Source organism: Nyctereutes procyonoides, unplaced genomic scaffold, assembly GCF_905146905.1.
Source record: "Nyctereutes procyonoides isolate TBG_1078 unplaced genomic scaffold, NYPRO_anot_genome, whole genome shotgun sequence".
NCBI classification, from domain to species: Eukaryota; Metazoa; Chordata; class Mammalia; order Carnivora; family Canidae; genus Nyctereutes; species Nyctereutes procyonoides.
This window is the reverse complement of record NW_026575133.1, coordinates 9807206-9831934: the sequence shown is the minus strand read 5'-3', so window position 1 is coordinate 9831934 and position 24729 is coordinate 9807206. Positions and strand designations below refer to the sequence as shown.

The window sequence follows — 24729 nt, the reverse complement described above, 5'->3', positions numbered from 1 at the left end:
TGTGGTGTTCTATATATCCAAGGGAGGGATGGAGAGAACTGAGGGGGATAAGGTGGGGATAATCTTGAAAGAAGAAAAAGATCACAGCAAATCTGCAGAGGTTGCAGGAAGCAGGATCTAAGAGGGTGGGTCACACTGGTTGTTGGTGCTTCGGAGGAATGCCAAGAAACAATGGGTGCTTGTAGGTTTTTATTAAGTGTTTTTGCTGCGCGGTATCTGACATAAACACTGTGCTTCATTTTTGCTTGACATTTCCAATAAAAACTTTACACCACATTGCTCAATAATCTTATTAAGATTTTATTTATTTATTTGTTTCTCTTTGCAGAGGCGGTTCATATCAAGAATGTAGATCTGCTTCAAGAAAATGCCCAAGAGTTATAGCTGGGTTATCAGAAATTTATCTTTCTGAGTCTTTTTGGCTACTTATTTAGTTCTTTGTTGGAAAATTAACAAAGGGCCTTGCATCAGAAAGCCTAGACATGGATTCCATACCTCCCTCACCACTACTGGCTATGATAGGTCTTTGGGAAAAGCACTTAACTGCTTCTAGACCTCACATTCATCCTAAAATGGGTGGGCACACTCACAACATATCAGTCCAACACACACCAGAAACAAAGTAGTTTTGTGTTCCTCGTTCCTTCACATCTCAGGTCCTCATTTCCTCAGTACAAGGGTCTTCTTCAAACTCTCAAATCCTAAGATTCCGCACTGTCAGTTTCTTCTGTAGTCATTCAATGACTCCACAAACATGTTTTAGGATGCTATTTTGTGTTAAAGTTTCTGCTCTTACTTACTGCCCCCTACACACATGCCTTGACCCAATTGGCTCAAAACATAAGTACATTTAGCTTCTGGCTCTCATTTAAAATGCAGAACAAGTGTACTGGTATCAGACGGCCTCGGTCAAAAATCTCTGCTCCATTCTTTACTGGCTACGTGATCTTAGTTTGAAAAGGACTTCATCTCTCTATGCCTCTTCTGTGAAATGGAGGTAAGAGGAGGACTTACTCCATAGAACATCATGACAACAAAATGCATTAATACCATGCCTAGCTCACACCAGCCACTCAGTGTTAGCTATTACTATTATCTGTAATTGACTCTGCAAGAACTACAGATTACTCAATAAGAAAGTTAGCCAGGAGGTAAAACTCACAGAAGAATACAGAGGACAAATCTTAAATAAGATGCTGAGAATCACAGTGTTTCTTATATGGAAGGGTCTGTTCAATCAACTTCACAAGGACTCCTATCAGGATTTCAGAGGAATTAAGGAAGCCACCACTTCCATGACTTCCCTCCCATGCACACACAGAATACCTAAGAAGCAATTACATAGCAGAACGAAATAATAAACACAATCATATTAAGAGCACTTTGATTATTTCTCCATACTGCAATCTGGAAGCAATCGCCACCTGGGGCAGGCAGTAAAACTGCAGGCGTTGATTCCAGAGAATTGGCCAGAAGGCCTTGGGTACAGCAGACTCTCCATTCTAATTGTGTTCCATGAAATCACCACTGCGCATTATAACAAGGTGTGCTTCTCTTCTGGAAACATTTCTCAGAGGAGAAGGTGGAGGCCGTTTTGCCTGGCCTCTAGAGGTTACAAGGCTAGAGGGAGAAGAGATGGGGGTAAATTCATGGTCCCATCACATCCAAACTGGATTAGAGAAAACAAGAGAGAAGAGAATGGAGATGAAAGAATCAGACAACTTTAAAGCCTAAGAAGCAGAGAGGGGAAAAGCCAATCATTTTTTTTTCTATTTTGCAACAGATGTTTCACTTGCAGACCCAAATCTAATAGCAGTTGGTGCAGTAAAGATGAAATAGTTGGAGGAAGAAAAAGAGAGCTAAAAAGGAAAGGATGCAGGAAGTCAGGCTGGCAAAGGGAAGTGCCTCCCTCGGCTTCTTCCCGTTAGCCTCCGCCCACTGGGGACAGGTGCAGCGTGTCCTTGTCCTGCTGTCTCACCAGTCCTGCAGCTCTCCTGGGCTCCAGCACACACAGCCCCCTGCCTGCAGGCATTCCTCACCAGGAAGGCAGGGGTAATCAGGCCCATCCTTCAAACATCTTCATTCTATTACTTCCATAATCGGCTTCTAATGTTCTGTTCGATAGATGTGAGGCCGACTAGAGCAAGCGCTTGAACAGCTGCTCCGGCCATGGAGCTATTCTCTGTGTCATTGATCACAAAGACAAAAATCAATCCTGGCTAAGGAGAAAGAAGTTAAAAATAAATTGCTGGGATTGATTTCTGTTCAGACCTTCTGACTCCCAGTATAGAAAGGGGGAGGGAAGAGTGTGCGTGGATCCACCTGTCATGAAATCACTTCATATGTCCCAATCTCAAAAGCAAAACAAGCCAGGAGGTATTTTGCGCACACACAGTCACACATGCGTGTGCGTGCACAAACACACAGGCGCACATGCACATAGTTTCCTCTTAATTTATGCTCTTATTTTATTGTTGCCTCCTGATAACTATCAAAGGTGAGAATCCATGTAGATCGTAAACTCCCATGAGAAGAGGGCTGGGATTTTCCACGTTCACTACCAAATCTCCAAAGTGGGGTCCTGTGCTTTGTGGACAGCAGTAACTCCGGAAATATATGTTAAGGAACTGACAGCATAAATGAATTAATGAAGTCCCTTTTTTGCTATGATTGGCTCTTGCAATTAGGTCTATTTCTTCATTGATGTATCTTCACGTATCAATGTATTCTTCATCAATGTATCACAGCATGTAATTACTTTTCTTCTTCATTATTATGAATATTCTCTCTCACAAGACTACAAACCCTCCTATGGCAGGAATTTTTACTTTTTTTTTTTTTTTTTGCTTTTTAATTTTTGATCTATTGCACTATCTCCACCTTGTACCCTCAGTAGATGTATGTGAAAGGTAAGGAGGAAAGAATGGTTCAGTGATTCTCTTAAGGGATTAGCAACATCTTAAATATCTTTGGTTTTGATTCTGCCACTGGAGAAATAAGTTGGGAAATACTTCTAAATAACAGTCCCCTGCCCATCAGTGTTTAATGAAATGGAGCATCCTGGAGAGTAAGCAGACTTGCGGAACTATAGGGTCAGAAGGGAACTCCGGAGTCAGATACCCCACTGCCTTCCAAACTGGATTCCATGGAGTTCTGGAACCCTACAGTGATGGCTTGGAGGTGTCCATAATGGGTGACAAATGGATGGGTGGGAGAGTTCATACAGCCCCTCACCTTCTTTAAACTAGATCCACTCCAGCTGTATCTGTTTTATAAAGGTGACGGCTCAAGGTCACTGAGTGAGTTAATGGTAGACCAGAGTTAAATCCAGGAATACTGTACTGACCACCCCCTGTCCCTGCACCAACCTGCCCACCCCATCCTGTGGCACACTGTCTCCTGCCAAAGTAGGGTCTCTTCCGTAGAGTACTGGCTGGTCCTAATGTCGGACTCCTCAAGTCAATTCTCCACCTGGAGACCTAACTTGAGCCTTCCCTTCTCCAGGAAAGCATCCCTGATCATACCATGCCTCACAGAGCTTCTGTGAGCTCTTCTGTGAGCTTCTTCACAGAGCTTAGGGTGAGCCCTAAGAAAGAGCCTAGCACTCTCTCAAGAGCTTTTGAACATTGCTCAGGAAGACTGTCAGTCCATAGAGTCCCACATCCTCACCTAGTCTGAAACAAAATGAAAACAACAACATTGTTGGTCTTTTTACTATTATATTCCTTTCATTTAGAATAACAGGGACACGTCGAGTGCTTAGCAAATGTTCGTCAAATGGATGAATGAATGAATGATCAGTCCTTCTGTCTCAGACAGATCCTACGGTAGCCCTGGGCACATAGTAGGTGCTCAAACAAATTAAACTGATTGATCAGCCACTGGCTCTGCCACTAGTAAACTCCAGAAAAGACTTTGTTTCTGACTGATCATGGGGGCTTTCAGAGTCAAATTCTTAAAAGTAGCTTGCAGAAATCCAAAGCATTTGTTTACCCCATTTAGCTAGCTATGGAGTTAAAGGCAGGGCAATTAAAATTTTTAAAAGCTGAAACTCTGAAATAAATAGATCTGTATCCTAGTTAGAATGGTAATGGGGAAGAGACTGGACTTAATAGTCTGCTTCTCAGTCCATAGCCCAACTGCCTTTATTATCAGCGCTGTTGTTTTTACAATACAATTATCTTTAATAGGAGAAGGCCCCAGAAAAGAGATCCCCCTGGGAGCTATGCTTAGAAGAGCGGGTGTGGGTAACTTGCTGGGACCTAGAAGGGAAGGATAATTGGGAGATCCAGCCGGGCCGTGATTCAGTAGCTCCTCCACACCCGGGAATGGGACACAAAAGAAGCTCTGCCCAGAAGCACATGATGGAAATCGGATAATTCATGGCAAGAGGTACAAGGTAAGTGGGGAGGGCTAGAGAAAGCAGAGCCAGGATGGTAAGATGATTAACCATGTTCCATGCTGCCACTACCCCCCCACCCCCACCCCGGCACCCTAGTGATGAGTGTTTAAATAATCCTCTAAGTGCATCTGAGGGACAACTCTCAGAGGTGCGGGCATGATTACATTGTACTGAATCCCATTAAGCCCTTCTTTGGTTAATGGTGCAGAAAGTTTCTGATCTGAAACAAAATTGAAACAGATCCTGACAAACAGTCTACTGAGCAAGGAGGGAGTAAGGCTTTCCTGCCCCTTAGTGTCTACAAAGACAGGGGAAACAGCTGCCTCTTTTTCACTTTTACAGCCATCTAGAAAAGTTTCTGGGAAAACCAGCTATTTAGTGTTAATGTGAAGATCTTCAGGTTGGGAAAATGAAATGAGAAATAGATCACTGTCTTCTTTTGTCATCCCTTATAAACCCAGGCAGCTCTGATGTCATATCCTGAACCTGTCGTCTATGGAGCTCTATGACAGAGGGATTGTCTAAATCTCTCTGAAATTCAGCTTCTCCGTTAAAAACTAAAGAGATTAATATCCATCATAAAAGATCCTGTGAAAATTTAAGTAGAATTAAAGAAAATAAAATGCACCCTTAGGAGACATACATTTGGCATGACATAAATGCAAGACTCAACAAAGAAGTTGTGACAATTCTTTCAGTTTGTTGATTGGTGGGTAAAAACTGGTGGTGAGGTCAGGTGGGAAGAACATTCTGAACCACGGCTGCTTTGAAAACAGGAAATTGCACATTTTCAAATAGTGGAAGAAACTGAGTGTGGGTGATCTCACTCCTTCGGGCTGAATTACAGAAACACTTATGATCCCCTGGACAACATCTCTGCTTTTCAGACCAGAATTCATAGGCTGCATCTAATCATGTGAGGCTCCTGGATAATTAAACACTACGAGTGCCACCCTTCCTATAAAATAGACTGCACAGCATCCAAGCCACTACTCTTCCTTCTCATGCCCATGGAGACACTACTAATTAACAGCAGCAGTTTTTCCTACGGAATCACAACAACACAGCCTTCTATATAGCTACTACTAATTACCCAAAGGTGGTACACAAAATAAAAACAACGTGACAGCCCAGAGTCAGACATATCCCATTCATGGACTACTAGAAAAGCAAATACTTGTGTTATAATATGGGGCAAATTACAGAACAATTCTCTGAGATTAAGGGAAAACATCCCTTGCTATGCTGGCCTAGTAAATAACAAATATTATAACTTTCATGGAGTTTCAGTAGATCTCCTGGGGAATAACAAGTCTTCATCATTCATTAGGGACATGCACAGCAAAGCCCTGAATGCAGTGAAGAGATCACCAAGCCTAAAGGATTGATGAGCATTCTGTAAATAAAGAGCCCCTTCTGGAGCCTCTCAGTCTCAGCAGGGGACACCAGGGAATCATCACCATCTGGATGGTAATTGATGCCTTGCTGGAAGAATCAATGAGATGGGATTGCTCAGAGACAAAGAGAGCTTAGGAAGTGAACAGAGAAAAGGAACCTAGGAAAAGTTCTGAGAACAAACCATATTTAAGCGGTGGGCAGAGGAAGAGGCACCTGCGTAGGACGGGAAGCAGAAGATGCCAGAGAAGTAGGAGGAGAAGCTGAACCACGCACTGGAAAAGAAGCAGAGCTGAGTGCACTCAGGAAAACAACAGCAATCTAGAGATCCCAGTGCTGCGGATGGTCAACTGTTACTTATGGAGAGGTGTTGTCTGGGTATAATTCAAAGATATTTCAAGAACTTGGCAAAAGTAATTTCAACGGAGTGGACAATGCAGAAGTCAGCCTCAAGTGGGTTAAAGAGAAGAAAATGAGAAAACAGGATCATGAATATAGACAGCTCTTAAGAAATCTGGTTGCCAATGAAAGATGGGACATTTACAGGGAGGAACATGAGGTTTGGAGAAAGTTTTGTTTTCTTCTTTTTTTTTTTTTAATTTAAAAAATTCAGTAGAAGGATCCCTGGGTGGCTCAGTGGTTTGGTGCCTGCCTTTGGCCCAGGGCGTGATCCTGGAGTTCCAGGATCGAGTCCCGCATCGGCTTCCTGGCATGGAGCCTGCTTCTCCCTCCTCCTGTGTCTCTGAGTCTCTCTCTCTCTCTCTCTCTCTCTCTCTCTCTCTCTATATATATATATATATATATATATATATATATATATATATAATGAATAAATAAATAAATAAATCTTTAAAAAATTTTAGTAGATATTTTTAAATATTTCAGGACTGATGGGAAGCCTGAAATAGGAATGAATATGCAAAAGAGATAGGGGAAGAAGGATAATAGGTAAAGCCAGGTCCCTGAGAAGTTAAAAGGGATGGGACTGGGTGTTTGGATGGAGAAATTTTATAAGGGCATGAAGATGATTCCTTCTACTTCTCTTGGGTAGTTTAATCTATTCACAATACTGAATACATAGTAGGGACTCAGTAAATTTGAGTCTTTTTTTTGCCTTGAGTTGGGTTCCCTCTGCCTGGAAATGTAGAGCCTGATGCAAGGGCTGTTAGGCAGGTAGTTTTCTTTTCTTTTTTTTGGAGGGGGGGAGGTCTTTTGCTTGTTTCTGTTTGAGAAATGATCCTAGGGAACAGAATTGGCAGAACCAGAAAGTAGGGTAAAGAAGGGAGAAAAAGCCATCCCAAGGAGTGTTACTGAACGGGTTATTACTCTGAGTAATTGGGGCTCAATCCCACTGGGGACCCTATGAAGACCCATAGAGAATGAATGAAGCTCGGTATTGCCCTTCTGACACAGGAAGAGAGGAGTACTTGTCCACAGGCTCCTGACTTCTATCAGTCTAATTGGCCCAGAGGATCCTGACACCATCGTACTTCAAGGTTCGTATCTGCGCCCGGATGGCTAAGGGGTCTCTCAAGAGCATCCCATTTGGGGAGAAATCAGCTCAGAGCAAAAAGCAAGAGGTTCACACTGCAGCTGAGGCAAGGTAATACAAGGTCACCTCTGTACACAGTGAGCAGCTGAGCAAATATGAGCCAGGAGGACACGAGGCAAGACCTATGAGATGTTCAACACAGAGATCAACTAAATATCATTACTTCCCAATCAGTTCACTAATTTCTGTTTATTCGTGGAAGTGTTTCAAATATTAGCAGCAACTTTTACATCAAGCCACTAAAATCATTGCCTGTATAGGCAACACATCCCAGCAACATGCTATTTAAAGAACTTCCATTAGTGCTGCCTGTTGAAAACACCTCACTTAAGATTCTGAAAGTGCTTCAAGAATATTCACCTGAAGATGTCTTTATTGAATTTCTTTTGAAGACTGTCTCCGCAACTCTTTCATTTTCCTTTAAACTCCAGTGTTGTAAATGTGTCCCTAATGATGAAATTGCTATTTATTTAACATTCAAATCTCTCCCATTAAGGCCAAATTAACATCATTTAAAATATTGCCAAATAGTTTTTCTTTGAATAATTACACTCTATTAATTTCTGCCTCAGGGTTTTTTTTTCTGTCAGAAAGAGAACTATTAGGGATACAGTAGCCATGTCAGAGAGGCTTTTGTACCTTCCACATTAGGCCCTAAACCAGAAACTTAAACTATCAAAACCCTGGGGAGCTGGGGGCCAACATGCTACTAGAAGGTACTCAAGAGTCTTGAAAGATAATTAAACCCCAGAATATCTACAGTTACATATCTATCATTAGAAGTTGGTTTCTTTGCTAACTAGCACTATGGAAGGTATGTGGAAAGATTTCATTATGTACATATGTCGATACATGAGCTGAATCCATGAATAATTACAAAATGATTTGGGGAAAAGATTTAGAAATCTCTTCTATGACAGGCTTATAAAAACTCTTAAAAGGGAATGTGCATACACAAAAGTAGTGAGGCTGATTTTTGCATGTGGATTAATCTCTTGATTCTTGCATTTGATAGGGCTCTGTAGCTTTCAGAGCATTTCAAAGCCATTATTATCTCCCTTGATCCTCACAAAAACCTTCCAATTTAGGCAGGGCAAGGGGCATCATTCCATTCTACAGAGATGAGGAAATCAGCATTCTCAAAGTCCAAGTGAGTTGCCCAGTGTTCCCTGCCTGGTAGGTGGCAGCACCCTGACTACAATCCAGGATGTAAGTTCAGGGTCCTTTGCCCCACATCCTACCACCGGCTACTTGAGTCATAAACTGTCTGAGAGCAGGGACAACGTCTTCTAGCCCTGCCATGTTCCATTGCACCTGAATACTTCTAGGACCTCAAGAAATATAACTAGCTACTATTACACACTAATTGCTAATACTTCTAGAATTCACCTTTCAACTCTGTACAAGAGCAACCTGTATCCAAATTACTGACTGGTTTCACTGTAGTACTGGAATTATCCTAGGACCCCTCATCTTCATGCCATTGCACCACATCCCACAGAATTCTTTGCTATAGCAGGGACTTCTTGGACTACATCTACACAACGTTACTAGGAGTTGAAAAAAACGTGGATCTACACACTGATACTGGTCTAGTTGTGGATGTTAAGAAGGATTTGGCAGAGTTGGGATGGCCCTCCCTTTGAATTTTCTGCTATCTCCATGCCTCTGGAGTATTTTAATCTTAATTATGGATCTGTTTATTCTCTTGTGTTTTAGATATCTATATCAGATCTATTTTTTTTAATACAATTGCACTCACAATGAAATTCTGTTCAATGAGCGAATGAATCTTTTTTACACTGAAGGCCACCTCTTGTGTCATGAAGAGGGGATAAGGCCAGGCTCCGTGTAGCTCAGTAAAGACACATGCATCTCTTATGATGGCTTATTAGGGCTCTGTTCTTGTTTCTTTATCACACTCCCTAATAGTCAGGGTATGAATCCTATCACTGAAGGATTTTACGGCTACCAGTGCTGAACTACCTACTCTCCAGGATAATCACTAGAAAAGCTACTCCATAAGGAGAAGAGGCAGGATTGCCAACCTTCTTGGCTCAGAACACAGAAACCAACTTATCTCTATCCCCCTGCCCCTACAGAGGAAAGCCGATTTCTCTTTTATCCATGTGGAACGGAGACATTTCAGGCAGACACTTTCCCATTAAAACAAGGGCTCTTCTGGGAAGGATTAGCTCCTTTTGATTTCATATGAAACCCCAGGCCCTGGGGCCCCCTGCACAGAAAAGGCATTGACAGATTAACAAATTTCACAGTGTTCTGTACATCTTCAGCTCAGCTGAAAGCATGAGATCAAACACTAGGTCCCCTCAAGCAAAACCATCAAGATGACTACCTTTACCTCTTTGTCAATAGAACAATAAAAGATGAAGCAGAGCCCCTGGGGTCTCTTCTGCACTGTAGGAGCCATGTGAGTAGTATATGGACCCTTCAACCACACACAAGATACAGAATAAAAAATAATCATGTTTAGAAAAAAAAAAAATAACTGGGCTTGAGGAGCTTTTCCTTAGAAGGGTAAATTTTTTGAGGGTGAATTTTTTATGCAAAATTAATGTCATGGGAAAATTATTATGAAGAGGTTACCTGGGTTTTTGGTTATTTAAACTTTACTCTCAGATGCATATGTTTGTATATGATTCACTCCCAGGTAAACAGTTATGCTGTGTATACCTACATAATATTCCTTAATCTGTAGAGAAAGGAAATGTGACTGCATGTCACCTAAATGCCTCGTGGTCCAGTTGTCCACGCACAAAAACACCTGACCTTTGACCCATGGAGCCAACAGTGCTACAAAAAGTCTATAATTTTCAAACATGTCTTAGCAGTAGATTGCTTTTGTCAAATGAAAAAAAGTATAAAGACCCTGACATACAAAACAAACAAAAGCTGAGTTACCCTATTTAAGGAGGGGTTAAGAGGGCCAGATACTTTCTTCCATTTCCTGGTAGTTTCTGAGACAACTTCCCTAACATTCAATTAAAAACTGCAAAAAAACACATTTGGAAAAAAAAAAAAGTACAGAAAGTGCGAGAGCATAGACAGACATCCTTTTCTGCAAGGGCTCTGAGGGCACTAAAACAAAATAAGAGATATCAATACTCTACAAAACTAGAAAATTCAAGTGGATAAATCCCTTACAATTATGAAAAACCAAAGCCACCAGAGCCCTTTATGCCCACTCTGTTTATTTAGCTGCGCAGGTTGTAGGCAAAGAAGAAAATAATGTGGCTCTAACAAGGTTCCCCTTTAAAAGTCAAACTCTGGGGCAGCCTGGGTGGCTCAGCGGTTTAGCGCTGCCTTCAGCCCAGGGTATGATCCTGGAGACCCAGGAGAGAGTCCCATGTGGGGCTCCCTGCATGGAGCCTGCTTCTCCCTCTGCCTGTGTCTCTGCCCCTCTCTCTGTGTGTGTGTCTCTCATGAATAAATAAATAAAATATAAATAAATAGAGAGAGAAAGAGAGAGATGATAGATAGATAGATAGATAGATAGATAGATAGATAGATAGATGTCAAACTCTGGAGTGACAGCAAGCATCTTTCAGAAAATATATAGTCCTCAGTATCCAGCTCTGCCTTAGCCAGGCTCCCTGGAGATGATACTCATGAGAGTAGGCTGGATCTAAGTCTTGACACACTACAGTTTCTTCCCTTGAGATCTTTCTTTAGTAGATTGCTGCACAGGGGAGAGAGAATACCACCTACCCTGATGCCCTGAGACCTTGCTCAGGTATAAACCCCGGAGGAGAAAATGGACTGTTGGTCTGAGGATTTTTGGCTTTCACAAAAGCCTTCTGAGGCAGCTTTATTTCTCTAAACAGAATGAGGAGTCCTTGCCTTTTCCTTGCTTCTCAGATAGACATTAATCATTGCAGTACAAATCTGACCTTCTCCATAAAGCCCTTCCTGATCCCCATCTCAATTTTCAAAACTCATACCCTCCAAAAAATATTAAAAACCCACACTGATCTCAGGAAGGTCTATGTGATGGCTTCCAATAATTAAAAAAACAACAAAAAACAACAACAAAAAATTAATAGATAAAAGAAAGCAGCCACGTAATCACGAATGGCCAGTAGGAGAAAGGAAGAATAGTATCACCCAGCATAATGCAGGGAAGTTGCTACAATTGACACAATAATTAGTTCTGAGCTTCTTAGCACTGTAAAGAAGGAAACGTGAAATTATCCCGAATAAATGAAAGGAAATAAAAAAAGGTTCACCTCACCTGGATGAATTTCTACTTGATTTTTCTGCCATTTCACTCCCACCCACAACTATGCTACCTGTCCTTGGATAAAGAAGTTCTGGTGCATTATGTCCTCTCACTCTTAACCATATGCCTGCTTCCCATCTGCCTAGAAAGTTCTTTCTCCTTCACCTACCTAACTGGTCCTCCTAGTCTTCTTTCTAGGGAGCTTGTACTGACCCTCCTCCCAAAGCTCTTCCTGCTTACTGCAAGAGCAACACATACTTTGCACTAATATTGCTCTCGTCATGCTACATTATAATTGTTTAGCTGTTGTGTTCCCCACTGGGCTGATTTTATTTTAATATATTTAGATGAATGAATATAAAAAGGGTACTGAATAGCATAATGGATAACTGTTGGATAGCAGTTTTATAAAAATGCAGAGACATTCCACATATGGTCATTTCTTGTGCAGTGAACAATTGCCAATTACCCTAAGTTGTCTTATATTGTTAGTTGGAGAAACAAGATTCCATTGCTTTAAAAAGATAAACTAACTGCATTCCCTGAGAATAAGGACAGTGTCTTATCTTCTCAGTTCAGTTCAGTTCAACAAACATTTATTGAGTACCAGTCATTATGCTAAGTGTAGGAGAAACAATGATGAATAAGACATAGTCTTGTTCCTCTTAAAGTTTACAGACCGGGCTAGGGAAACATAATACACATGGATAAGTAGTCAGCAAAGAAACTTGGTGCAATCCTGATTAAGAATATCAGGGAAGACTTTCTTTCTACAGGCAGAAATGCCTAAGTTGAACCTAAGGATGAGTTTGTCTAATAAAGGCACATTCCAAGCAGGTGGAAATTTTTCATGCAAGAAAGGCATATCAGGCAACAACTGACATGGTGTATGCATGGATACTGAATGGGTTTATTGTTTTTGGAAGGGTAAAATATAACAAGGAAGGTATACAGGGAGCCATAGTGGTCAAGGAATTCCCATGAAGCTGATGGAGTATGCAGGATCCAGATCATGGAGGACCTTGTGGGTAATGTTAAGGAAATTGGATTTTAACCTATAGATGATGAGCAGCTGCTGAAGGAACATTGATTTTTGTTTTAAATAAATTACTTTGGAAGTAGTGCTGTGAATGAATTGGGGGTGGGGGATATAGGAACAAGAAAAATCAGTTAGCAAGCTATTGCGACATTTCAGAAAATACATGATAAAGGTTTATAAATGATTTTAAATAGCCAAGTAATAATGGTGCTTCCTTTTCCCTCTCATAAATCACCCTGGAGCAACATGAAAAACAAGAAATAAAAATACAAATTCTATATTCAATGAAAATCTAACCCTGTAATACAATATATATGGAAAGGAAGCCAAATTTGGGGAAGAACAAACAGGATACAGACAGGCACCAGGGCAAAAATGCCGATAGCTACTAATCTTGGATCAAGCTAGAGAAATAGCATTCTCTAAAGATAATACTTCATAAGGAGCAAAACTAACAATCTATTATTTGGAACCAAGTAATGATGGCCCAGGAGTTGGCAGTGAGTTTAGTCTGGGAACTGAGTGGTGACAAGATGCTGGAGAGGTGCGGCTGGATGAAGAAGCAGCCAGGCAGTTTTACCTTATGCGAAGAATCCATTCATAGACCAACTATCTTGAGTTCCGTGAAACCTCACTGAGAAACAAGGAAGATACTCATTAAGCTGAAACAGAGCTCTGGTCTATCACCAAGAGGAACCTCCTCAAACAGTCTTTCCAGGAAGAGCTCATGTCATGAAAAAAATAATGGTTGAAAACATAAAGACAAAAGAAAATAGCATAGGAACCATAAAATAATATAGCAAATAAGAGAGAGAAAGGGACAGAAAAAACAAATAGGAGACACAGAACAAAAATTGCTTCCATGAAACAAATGAAAATTGTGACCATACTGCTATGATTAAAAATGATCTGTATGATGAAGAGATCACTTCTGTAAGAGAAGAATTCAAAGTAAAATACAAGAGCTAAGGGTAGATAATGTTGAGGTAACAAAAAGTAATAAAATATAAGCTGGCAAAGTTCAGGAAAGAAGTATAGTAGCAGCAAAAAATGCAAAAAAGAGCCTGGACACTCTGCTAAATACTTGTGCATGGATGATGTAGGTAAGACTTTTTTTTTTTTTTTTAATATCACTTTGCTCAGGGAGTTAAAGCTGATTAGGAGAGAAAAAATGATGACATCCTTTGCTTTTCCTGCACATATCCTAAGTGTCCTAGAGTATAGGGGCCAAAATAATGAAACTGAAATAAACTACATATTTCAAAATATAAATCAGAAACTTTTGAGAAATTAAAAAGGAAGGAGAAATTGAACCAACTGAATGAGACTTATATTTCAGGAAAAGGAATTGAAACAGTGTGACCAATCACAAAGCATACACTAAAAAGTAAACAATATTTAAATATAAATTTTTTAAAAAGACTTTAAGGCATCAAGGGCAAAATAAATTAAGACATCTAAAAGGGAAAATATCAGACTGGCCTGACATGGTAACTTCTAGTAAGTTAATGAACCAAGGTTCTCACAGAAAGCAAATGACACATGCATTTTATAGCCTAAAAGGAGAGATAAACATATTTTCAACATTCAAGAATTTACCTTTCTTGAAAACATTACTAAAGAACAAACTGCAGACAACCAAGAAATAAATAGGAAAACTATAGTAAAGGGTGTAGATTTACCTATAAACTAAAATAAAAGTAAATGCAGAAACGATGGTTCACAGCAGAATGCAAATGCTTTGAATGATTTAATTAACAAAACTGGAGTTGGATATAGATCATAAACATAAACTATTTTTCTACCTTTGTTCAGCCCTGCTTCATAAAATACTTAAGTCTAAAAGAATCATATTTTCAGATAGAAATGCAAACCAAGAGTTATAATATGGCCAACCAAAATCAGGGGAAGGAATTTGAGAGAGAAGTAAAGAAAGAGAAATGCATGGAAATCCATTAATTGTATCCTTGCTCACAAGAGGAAATCAATAGATATTACCCCAAAATAGAAGATTCGCTATTATATTCATAAAATAGCTAGAACAAATATTCAAAATTATCAAAGAAACACAGAAGCAGAAAAGCAAGGAAAACAGGGCAGCCCTGGTGGCACAGCGGTTTAGCGCCGTCTGCAGCCCAGGGTGTGATTCTGGGGACCCGGGACCGAGTCCCATGTTGGGCTCCCTGCATGGAGCCTGCTTCTCCCTCTGCCTGTGTCTCTGCCTCTCTCTCTCTCTCTCTCTCTCTCTGAATAAATAAAAAAATCTTTAAAAAAAAAAAGCAAGGAAAACAGATCTTTAAAAAAGAAGCAATATTAACTAAAAACTAAGCATACACTGTCAGAATTAAGACATATCAGATTGATCAATGCAAAAGGCCAGTATCACCTACGAGAAGGAAAGGACTCGTTAGCTACTGCTGGCTGAACAGCACACATCTGTACCTGCTGTATGTGCAGTTGTTCATGCATAATCCACTGACTTGCTTTTCCTTTATTTTAAACTTAGCCAATTGATAGTTGCAAATAATAGCATTTCATCTCTGTTTATTTGGTGGTTGATGAAATTGCATGTTTTTCTCAAGACTATTGGCCTTTCGCATTATTTGGGGCATTGTTATTCCATGCGTCCCATTGCTCTCATGGTTTACAAAAAAAAAATCTTAAAACAGCCTTCGAGGCCCTGTGGGATCTAGTGCCCTAGGTCTTCATGAGGTTATCTCTAAACTCTGCATCTAGGTCTCACTTACTCCTTCCTTCTCATCTCCCTAATATTAGGGTACTCTGTGCCCTAGTGTTTGCATTGTTCCTCATTTCTGTCTGTACCTACTCCCTGGGTGACTTCAATTTTGCAATTCAAAAATAATGACTATATGCTGACATCCTTCCAACTTATATCCTCAGCCCTGGCCTCCCCATTACCTCTGCTCCTAAAGCCAGCCTCAAATCTTTACTTATTCACCCCATGCCGTGGGGATCAAGAAATTATAGGGCCCAACACACCTGGCTCTATGTCCCCCTCTGACTGCTGACTTCTGCTACCCTCTCCTAGATCACTACACACCAAATGAGTTCTTTTCAGGTCATCCTAAATGAAACAGCAATACCAACAGACATCTAACATTCACATTCTTCATGAATTTTCAGCCAGAGCATTATCATCATCTGATATATTTTGTAGATAGACAGATGACAGTACAAGATAGATAGAAAGATAGAGAGCAACATTTACATAGCATTGTTTTGGCACTTTACAGACGTAATTAACCAATAGAATCTGCCCAGCAACCCATGAAGTGAGTACCATAATTATTCCCTTTTAATAGATGAGTCAAATAAATGGAATATAGCTCAAGGTCACCCACCTGAAGTGTGGCCAACTGAGGTCAGAATAAATATGGGCTGTTGGATTCCAAACTACATGGTCTCAACCACTACTCTTTACAGTCTTTCATATCTATGTCTATATGGAAATATATCTTACATATACATTTTCCCTGTAAATATAAACACCACTTGGGCAGGAACTTTATTATGCTCACTGTCTTAACCTCATCTCTTAGAACAGGGGCCTGAAATGTAGAAGGCAATCAATAAAACTTTATTGACTAATGGGAACTCCTATCTCTTTCAAACAAAATAAAAATTGATGCTTATTAAAGAAAAAACTTCTAATGGCTGTCAGTCTAATAATAATAAAAGATATTTCATAATAGAAAAAAAGTCTGGATGTCTGCCGGCAGAATTACAGAAAACTTTATGCAATAAAAGGAAAAATGAGTTTTAAGAAATCTGAACATTTTAAATTCTAAGTCATGTTTCCCAGAAATGATTCTGCCATGTTCATCATTATATGCAGTATTAGCATTAAGTAAAGGGCAATCAGATTGGTAAATTCATAAATCATCTTTGTGCTTCTACCATGAAAAAATTAAATACAGTTAAAGAAATAATAAAGCCTTAGCCTGGGACCATGGCATTGGGAATGGAATGAAAGGAAACATTTGAGAAATAACTAAGGGTGATAACTGCAGGGGCTTGGATTTGCTAAATCTGGTAGAGGGTAGTGCCACCAGTGTGTCAGGTTCAAGGAGGACATGCTGATTTTATTTTAGCTGTGGAACATCCAAGTAGAGATATCAAGATGACTATTAGACATAAAGAACTGTAGTACAGGGCAGAGGTCACAATTCCCTGACTTGAGAGTCATTAGAACATGGCGAGGGGGGTGTCTGGGTGGCTCAGTCGGTTAAGGGTCTGCCTTTGGCTCAGGTTATGATCTTGGGTCTGGGATCGAGCCCATTGGGCTCCCTGCTCAGTGGGAAGTCTATCTCTTCCTCTCCATCTGCCTCTCTACTCTCCTCCTCTCAAATAAATAAAAAAGAACACGGAGATGGTACTTAAGACCATAGGATCTCCCAGACAGTGAGTGCTAGGGACAGAGAGAAGCAGGCCAAGGGCCAAAGCTAGAGAAAACCCAAGAATTGTACCTAATACTGTTTATTTTGCATGTACATGTTCAATAATTACTCATGAATAAGGAAATAATAGTGCCAATGACTTCCCAAGATTTTTTTAAATAATAAATTTATTTTTATTGGTGTTCAATTTGCCAACATACAGAATAACACCCAGTGCTCATCCCGTCAAGTGCCCCCCTCAGTGCCCGTCACCCATTCACCCCCACCCTCCGCCCTCCTCCCCTTCCACCACCCCTAGTTCATTTCCCAGAGTTAGGAGTCTTCATGTTCTGTCTCCCTTTCTGATATTTCCTACCCATTTCTTCTCCCTTCCCTTCCATTCCCTTTCACTATTATTTATATTCCCCAAATGAATGAGACCATACACTGTTTGTCCTTCTCCGATTGACTTACTTCACTCAGCATAATACCCTCCAGTTCCATGCACGTTGAAGCAAATGGTGGGTATTTGTCATTTCTAATGGCTGAGTAATATTCCATTGTATACGGAGACCACAGCTTCTTTATCCATTCGTCTTTTGATGGACACTGAGGCTCCTTCCACAGTTTTGACCTCCCAAGATTTAGGGGAAAAAAAATTCTGAGATTCTGGCTTTTACTTAAACTAAGAAACACGGATTTTTCTCAAGCCGCAAAGACTTTTCTTTCCCTTCCTTCTTCCAGCTGGTTTTTAAGTGGCTAGCTCAAGACCTCAAAAGTCTACACAACTAATTTTTAAAAAGAAGTAACTCCTCCATCTACAATCTATCATACAACAAGTAGTCACTGAGCACCCTGGATTTGCAAAGGCTTCTTGTCAGGGCCAAGAATGAGAAGTAAAATGTGTGTATAAAATATTGTCCCTATCTTAAGAGGGTATAAAGTCCAAGTTAGGAAGAAAACAAATCCACTAAGATTTAAATAATGATTCCTAATAGTCCATGCGCTAGAGGAGAGGCAGACAAAAACAGATGCCCTTGCAGCTGCCCTTGCCCTTCCTTCAGAGGAAGTGAGGCACACCCAACACAGGGGAAGTGAGGCTGATCTGGACTGAAACACTGGGAGTGGGGCAGAGAAAGTCATTCTGGAGCTTAGGTCTGAGCAAACTCTAGGAGATTTCAAAGATCAAGGGTCCTCCAGGAAACAGTGTGCAAAGGAACTGACAACAGAAGGGTGGAAGGCAGAGTGGGGGAAATGAAGGCTGCTGCCAAAAGTCAAGTTCAATTTCTCTCTCTCTCTCTCTCTCTCTCACACACACACACACACACACACACACACACACTCTAAGTCACTTGCTGGAATATCACCTTTTGTTTTTCCTCATTTTTACTCTTCTTAGCATCTCCTTCCAGTGAAACTCAACACCTAATACAAGGCTTCCCTTGCCTATCTGTAAATAAGTCACACCTAGTTTTCTCTGTGACTCAGAGTTCTTGGGAGCATAGGATTTTGGACTTGGGATATATCAGGGAGTAGTCAGCATTGAAAAGGGAGGCCAAAATTTAGTGAGTTCTAGATTTTTTTTAGAAAGAAAATCCTAGGGATCCCTGGGTGGCGCAGCGGTTTGGCGCCTGCCTTTGGCCCAGGGCGCGATCCTGGAGACCCAGGATCGAATCCCACATCGGGCTCCCGGTGCATGGAGCCTGCTTCTCCCTCTGCCTATGTCTCTGTGCCTCTCTCTCTCTCTCTCTCTCTCTCTCTCTCTCTCTGACTATCATAAATAAATAAAAATTAAAAAAATTAAAAAAAAAAAAGAAAGAAAATCCTAGACCTGCCTCATTTCTTGGGGATTCTCATTCCCATGTTAGACAGGCCACTTTGGACAGAAATGGAAAGGAACTTAAATTATAAGTTTAATATAATTATATCTTAATTATATAAGATAAATTACTTAAAGTCAGATCCCACTGGAGATGTGGTTCTAAGTAACCTCCAAACCCTAGCCCAATACTGGTCATTTTAATACCCCTTTGGTATAATAAGACAGCAACCCAACTGAGGGTTCAGGGGGCCACTAAAGATCACTGTACATGACAGTGACTCATAACACCTTCACTTTTCACCAGACGTCTCGTCCCCCCACAGAGAACAGATCGCCAAAGCAAAGGAGAGACCACACCCCAGCTCCACATCTTCACAACTGTGGGAAGGCCGCCTTCATTTTCCCAACTTCACCTAAGCCTCCCCTCTCAACCACTGACTGCATTTTCTGGACTCACCTGAATGAAGATATATTCATCCTGAACAACCAGGGAACTGATGTCAATGGAGCGGGCAAAAGGCCCACTCCGAGTGGTCTCGGCGCATTCTTGGATCCTGCAGGTGAGGTAGTGAGCATCTGAAATGGGAGAGCAACACTTAAACACATGGGGAAATGTTCACAAAGCTCTCATCAGCATCCAAGGCTCTGCCTCATAGGAAACCAATGATGCAGTTTAAAACAATGAGATTTCATTCGTGTTCACAAAACTTGTAATATTTTTTTTAAAGGCAATATCTAGATGAGGCAAGGGAGTGAGGAAAGAGTTAATCTTACATCCTATGTCAAAGGGGTAAACTGGTGTAGCTTTCTGGAAGAACAAATGGGAAATATCTACCAGAATTTTAAATGCGCATATCTTACATCAGCTATTCTAATGCAAGCAATGTCTTCTAGAGAAATACTCAAATATTCTCCCAAAGAGTCAAGGACAAAGATGCTCATTGTGGCATTGTTCATAGTAGTGAAAAATCAGAAAAAGGCTAAATGTCCCTGAATATTTCAATAAACCAAGGTGCACATATTACAGAGTGCTAGTTGCAATTAAAAGAACTAAGTAGATACAGACACATTACATGATTTCTCTAAGATTTCTGTTCCTTTTCAAAGAACCTTTGACAAAGTATTTGCCAGTATAATAGTAGGATACATTTCACGTCCCAAAAAAGCCTTGTCTTTATAAATGTATAGGTTTGTGCCACTGTACACAGAAAAAAAAAAGTTTTTTTAAATTTATTTATTTATTTATTTATTTATTTATTTATTTATTTATTTATTTATGTATTTTGGAGAAAGAGAGCATGAACAGGGGGAGGGGCAGAGAGAGAGAGAGAGAGAGAGAGAGAATCTCAAACAGATTCCATGCTGAGTAGGGAGCCTGATGCAGGGCTTGATCTCACAGCCCCGAGATCATAACCTGAACTGAAATCAAGAGTTGGATGCTTAATCAACTGAGCCACCCAGGCACCCTTGTGCATAAAGGAACCCATACAAATTAGCTATGATTACTTGCAGGGGAAAAGAATGGACTGGAGGAGAAAGTGTTAAAGTGGGATCTTTGCTTTTTATATAATATACATCTTTATTATTTTTGCCATAAGAATGTATTCACCTATTACTTGTATAAAATCTATAAAACTTGTATCATTACTTGTCAAATCTTCTGAAGATCTCAGTAGGTGAACAGCCCCTCAAGCTACCCAGGAACATGATGGCAGAAGCTGTAGCTGAATGGGAAAATCTTTGACTATAAAATGCACTTTGATTCTGACCTGAGGGTCATCCAAGAAAGACAATCCACTCAGTTATTTGCTCCTTAAGCAAAAAGTACAGGTAAGTCTCTGTAAAGAAATCCGTGTGCACACTGGCTTTCAAAATGGTTTTAACTGAACAGTATTTAAAAAGTGCAAGCGGCCAAAATGAAAAGTTAGGAATTATTTTGATATTAAAAGCAGAGGAATCTTTGTTATCACCCAAAACCACATACATTATGACATGTATCTAATGGGACTGTTCCCTGGAATGTGCGCCCAGGTGTGCATAGACGTCATGGGCTCCAGCAGAGGAGCTCACAGGCAGTGGAGATAAAGGCAAAAATCTTAACTAAGCAAAAATTTATAACAATTGAGTTTAAAACACAAGTGCTTGGGATCCCTGGGTGGCGCAGTGGTTTAGCGCCTGCCTTTGGCCCAGGGCGCGATCCTGGAGACCCGGGATCGAATCCCACATCTTGCTCCTGGAGCATGGAGCCTGCTTCTCCCTCTGCCTGTGTCTCTGCCTCTCTCTCTCTCTTTCTCTCTCTCTCTCTCTCTCTCTCACTGTGTGCCTATCATAAATAAATAAAAGTTAAAAAAAAAACACAAGTACTTAAAATTATTCCTGTTTTTCCTTAATTAATTAATTTACCAGTGGTTTCAATGAGTCTCGTGCACACAAAACATACTGGGAATTGCTCAGATACTAGGGAAACAGCAGTGAGTGAGACAGATCTTCGATTCAAGAGGACCTGCTGCCTAGGAGGTGACTCACATTATCTGTGGCTAGCTATTTCACACATTTATTTATAAACATTATGCTCATTTAATAAAGAAACATACTTGGGTAAGAAATGAATTCATTATGTGCTATATTCCTGCTTCCTGAGCATCCATAGCTGAACAAAGTCTATTTTTGTTGGCATTCTTACTTGGAGCATGTCAAACACCAACATCCTTCTCTCCGTCAGCATTTGTATCATCTGCCCACAAGCACAGCCTCTTCACTCTTTTTACTTTTTTAAGATTTTATTTGTTTATTCATGAGAGACACACAGAGAGAAGCAGAGACACAGGCAGAGGGAGAAGCAGGGTCCCCATGGGGAACCTGATGCAGGACTTGATCCCAGGACCCTGGGATCACGACCTGAGCCGAAGGCAGATGCTCAACTACTGAGCCACTCAAGTGCCCCCTTCCGGTTTTCTTGCCTCCAGGTGCCAAATAACCCAGCCAGTTCCTATCCCTGACAATGCTGCTCCTGAAGCGCTTCCAGAGTCTCTCCCCTTCTCTCCACAAGCCCTGCCACCAGCCTGGGATGAGTGCTGCCCATCTGTGTGGCTTGTTGCATCTACCTCACCACTGGCCTGAATGTGTGGGATGGACCCAAAACTGGACAGGCCCAAGGCAAGGAGCCAGAGTCATCTTTAAAACTGAAATCTGAGCTTCTCTCTCCTGGCTTCCAAACAGTTCTGAGTGCCCTGGGACAAAGCCCAGACATCCTCCTGTAGAATAGAAGGCTTTTTACAAGAAGCTTAATAAAATCAAATGCCTAAGGAGCAAGACAAATAATGTGTAGGGGTAAAATGAACTGAGTGAGTATGGCAAATGGCAGCTGGCACATGGCCTCGGGGTCGGGGATCACTGTGGAGTGGTGGGGACTACAGCAAAATGGCTGACACAGGTCTCTTCAAGGAGAAGCTGCTCACTGTCCAGCTTGATGTGTAGGAATAAGAGATTTGGTATTTTGTAATCAATCTAACTGTCCCTACTTTTTTAGGTGTGAAATTGTCTGATTTTTTAAAAAATTGATGGCTAGGGGCCTGTGGGTGGCTCAGTCGGTTAAGCATCCAACTCTTGATTTCAGCTCAGGTTCTGATCTCCGGGTCATGGGATGGAGCCCTACATCTGCAGTCATGCCCAGCAGGGAGTCTACTTGTCCCTCTCCCTCTGCTCCTCCCTTGCCTGTGTGTGTGTGTGCTCTCCCTCTCTCTCAAATAAATACAATCTTTTTTAAAATGATGGCTATTTTAAATTTAAAACAGGGTGCAGGCCAAACACTGTAAAGCCAAACAAAACAAGTCTACAACCAAACAAGCCCCAGGAGCCACTCATTTCCCATCTCTATTCTGTAACTTGGTTCCCACCTACCTCTCCAGAGAAGACATAAACCCTCTTCCCACTCTTTCCTGACCCATAAGCAAGACCAGCTTGTTCACCATTCTGTAAGTAGGGCCCGCCTGTGCCTTCCTCCCTTTGTCTCTATTTGCAGAGAAAGCCAAGAGTGGGCTGGCTTTCCACTGCTGGCTGAGAGGGCAAGGGAAGGCAAGGAGCCCAGGCTGTGCCGTGCAGCATGTAGTCTGCCCACTAGGAATACTCTTGGATCCACAAAGCCTTAGTAATTTTCTCCTAGAATAAGGCACTAAAACCCAGGTGAAAGCTGTAGTAAATACATATAAAGAAACCACAAGTGTTGACAAGACAACCTGCTTCCTTATTGCCAGCCAGTGTCTCAGAAAACTCCTTATACAGCTAATCAAAGGTACACACAGGAGGACATCTGCTTGTCCCCCCACACAGGCTCATTTTCCCCTATCTATTTACTATTCACTCTCACATTTGGACACTTTGAAAAAAAAAAAGAATCAAGTGTATTTAAGGCCACCCCAAACAAAATCAAAACCTACCTAAACTTTGGCCCACAGCAGGTGAGCTATTCTGCCAAACTCATCCTACTTTTTGGCTCTCCCCCTGCTTGCAACTGCCCAGCATGGAACGAAAGTCCAATTTAACAGGAAAGCAGCTCTAAAATGAATTTTTCAAATCCACTTAAAATTCAGGGGCCTTGTAGTCTTTAGCTGGACTCAGACATTAGAAGTCTCAATTCTTTTAAATTGTTTAAAACATAGTGACATGATAGTAAGTACTATGACACCCACTGCCTGGTGACAACCCAGAATGGGGGATATGGGGGGAGTAAATTACCAGGCAGACCTGGCTACCAGATGGAAGTGACTGAGGGTGACAAAGGACTCTAGGTGTCAAAGGTGAGCATAGGACACCAAGGAACTCACATTTCTGAAAGCTCTCAAATTTGGGCTTTGGACATTATCCTGAAATGAGGCCAAATACAGTCATGGAGATTCGAAGATGAAACTGAAAGACATTTGTCATTTAAGTTGAATCCCAAACGAGGCTTCTACCACCTGTGGTCCTTTTATTTTCCTTTAATAATACCAGATGTCTGATAAAATGGCAGAGGTCTGGCTCTTGAGTATAGCATAGTGTTTAAGAGCAAGGCCTCTGAAGCTAGAATGGACTGAATTCACTACTTGCTGATCACCCTTAACTAAAGAGCACAGCTCTTCATCTGTGAAATGTTCATGAGTTAGCATTTTCCTCCAAGGACTGTGATCAGGATTAAATAAGATTATGTACGAAAAATGCTTTAACACATTGTTAGATACATTTTAAAAGATTAGTATATGTTACCTCTTTGTTGTTATGAAAAGAGAAGGACATTTAACACTCAGTATCTCTCATACCTTCAAATAATAAAACTAATGTTCTATTTGACTATGGAGAATTAAAGCACCATACTACAGATCCTACTGGTAAAGTCATATTCCAAATTTATATCACTGTTTACTTTATTGAAGTGCTTTGGGTGTGCAGACAAAAAACAGAAAACAAAATATGTTTGAGCTGGAATAACCAAGGAGGACCTAATGGAGGTGGCAACTTCTGTATTTAACCAAGATGGAGTAGTCCATGAGAAGGGAATTCCTAGAAAGGGAGTGAAAACTACAATGATCTTTTATATAGGCAAAGCTCATGTAAGGCACTGTATAATCACATGTTAATGGATTAAGTTTGATTAATCCATATTCTCAAACTTTTATTTTCTATCTTTTCCTTTGAAACGTTCTCAAATGAAAAACTAGAAAGACCAGATTGAATGAAGAACTCATTTGGATATCTCTGTAAGAAAATTAGAGAGTGATTTCCCCTGTGGTTGAGAGTCAATCATTACCCTGATGATGAATGTATTTCTAAATGTCAAACGTCTTCCTAATGCATTTTGAAGAGCTGGTGTAGTCACTGCTCCACTTAGAAAAGCCAAAAGTCAAAGG

At 40.8% G+C, this 24729-nt stretch overlaps 1 protein-coding gene across 1 annotated transcript in view; it reads right to left on the bottom strand.

Annotated features, from left to right (window-relative positions):
• Window positions 1-24729, bottom strand: part of SORCS3 (sortilin related VPS10 domain containing receptor 3) — a 584039-nt gene that overhangs the window by 121849 nt on the left and 437461 nt on the right. The window contains exon 7 of the mRNA XM_055299867.1: window positions 19305-19423. Coding sequence (XP_055155842.1) covers window positions 19305-19423 — 119 coding nt within the window. The remainder of the gene's footprint in view (window positions 1-19304; window positions 19424-24729) is intronic.